The following is a 2,088-nucleotide window of genomic DNA, read 5'->3' on the forward strand; positions in this document are numbered from 1 at the left end:
TTTGGGTGCGGCGGGCGGCGTCGAGGCGGCGATCGTGTGCAAGGTGCTCGAGACGGGCGTCGTGCCTCCGACGATCAATTACCAGACCCCCGACCCGGACTGGGACCTCGACTACGTGCCGAACGTCAAGCACGTCGCCGAGAAGCCCATCGAGGTTGCTATCCCCGACAACCTCGGTTTCGGTGGGCCCAGCCGGGCGCCCGCCTGCAGCCGCAAGAGGGCATTCAGCCGGGACCCCGCGCATTCAGGGGGGCAAAACGCCGCGTTTGTTTTCAAACGCTACCAGCCCCCCCAGTGACCAGGAGTGGCGGGGGACCGCCCCCTGGCCTTCGCAGGATCCGAGGGGGGGGGGGACGGCTTTTGTAGTGGAGCTTCGCCCGCTGCGCTCCGGCCCGGCGCGGCCCGTTTTCGCACTCTCACACCCAGCCCCCCCCCCCCCCCCCTCTTTGCTCATGACTTCGAGTAGAGCGCTCTCCTGCGCGAGAAGCACTGTTCTGTGTTGGAGCACATCAGAGACGTGTGTTGTCACACACAGTTCTCGGTCCTATGGTCTCTCATACGTGGAGCTGGGTCTGAACACAGCTTTACCGTTGTCTGCGATAAATAAAATACCCGGCGGCGAGGCTCCCTGATGTCGCGTGTCGGTAATAAAATACCAGGAGCGAGGACACGGCTGGACCAACTTGACCATTCGAGCCGCTCACCTCGCGGCTTTGCTGTAGTCACGCGCGCCAAAAATGGAGGAGCCAACCCGCACAGAGGTGGAGCCCGAACGCGCCGCCTCCTCAAAATCGCCGGACATGCCCATCGAGAGCTCGAGCGACTCCGGCGGCACCGCAAGCCGCGCAGCGACGGCCTCTCGGCAGGCCGCGAGGGCAGCAAAGCATCCGGTGTCGCCAGCGGCACCGATCGTCATCAGGCCGGCGACGCGCAGGCTTTTGCAGTCGGCCGCGACGGCGGCCGCGAGTTCGGCCGCCTCCTCTGCGAGTACGCCCCCCTTCGTCCCTTCCCACGGCGAGGTGTTGACCTGCACCAGCACGGCGAGTGGCTCCGGCCGCTCGAGCGCGCGCAGGGCGCTGTCGAGCCGGGTGGCGAGCTTGAGCGAGTCAACCGTCTCGACAGCGACCAAGTTTGGCACCTGCGCAGGCGGTGGTCCCGAGCGTGCGTGCGCTGCGCTACAAATGTGCGGGCGAGCGCAGCGGATCGAACGTGCCTGCGAGAGCACCTTGGCCTTGTTCGACTGGAGCTTGCCGATGAAGCGCCATCGCACGTCGCTCGGCATCTGCGGCGCCTTAGACACCAGCTCCTGGACGTAGTTCTCGCCAAAGTCGCGCACTCCCGCGTCATACGCTTCGCGTAACGCCTCGACCGGCTTGGTCTTCGAGACTGCGACGAGACGAGGCTCCTCGCCCTCGCCAGCCGCCGCCGCGAGCCGCCGACGCACGGCGGCAAGCGCCTGCTGCACGTCGTGTGCCTCGCAGCATAGCGGCCGTGCACGCGCGTGCAGCGCGGGACGACAGAGGCTGCTGCTGATCGCAGCCAGGATCATCTCTTGGCCGCAGCACGACAACCGAGCCAGCGAGGTGGGTATTCTTTTTGCTTGGGGCGGCCAGCAAGCTGAAATTCTGGAAAAACCTGACCGGCCCCTGCGGTGCCCCTACCTACCTACCTACCTACCTCCCCTACTTATGGGAAACTAAAAAAGAAATCACGGTATGGGTGAAGGTGGGGCTCCTCCCATAAAGAAAGAAAGAAGACAGGCAACCCAAGGGAGGGATGGGAGGACGGTACGCCGCCACCACACAGGGATTTTAGGGGAGAAGTGTGGTGTTAGCCGTCGCCCACCCTCGGGCGTCTACCACTTCCTATCTCTCTCCGCAGTTTATCACCAATTCTTGCAGCGACCTTCATGCCACCTCGCATTCTTCTCACTCTCGTCGTTCTCTCTCCTGCTGTCTCTTCCCCGGACTCATCGCTCTCCTCGGCCTCGTTCTGAGACGCCGCTGTCGTCTGCCGATCTCTTGCTCTCGCTGCTTCTCTCGCCTTTCTGCGTAACTCCGCTCTCCTCTCCGCGTATTTTGGTCCCTC

At 64.0% G+C, this 2,088-nt stretch overlaps 1 protein-coding gene across 1 annotated transcript; it reads right to left on the bottom strand.

Moving 5' to 3' along the window:
* Positions 1-703: 703 nt before the first annotated feature.
* EMIHUDRAFT_47597 (putative proline synthetase co-transcribed protein) lies at positions 704-1,396 on the bottom strand (the record flags this gene model as incomplete). Its single annotated transcript, XM_005783223.1, has 2 exons — positions 704-1,138; positions 1,226-1,396. Coding segments are annotated over 2 exons (606 nt in total), but the record flags the coding sequence as incomplete, so codon positions are not given.
* Positions 1,397-2,088: the final 692 nt, after the last annotated feature.

Source organism: Emiliania huxleyi (genome assembly GCF_000372725.1).
Source record: "Emiliania huxleyi CCMP1516 chromosome Unknown EMIHUscaffold_1805, whole genome shotgun sequence".
Lineage (NCBI taxonomy): Eukaryota > Haptophyta > Isochrysidales > Noelaerhabdaceae > Emiliania > Emiliania huxleyi.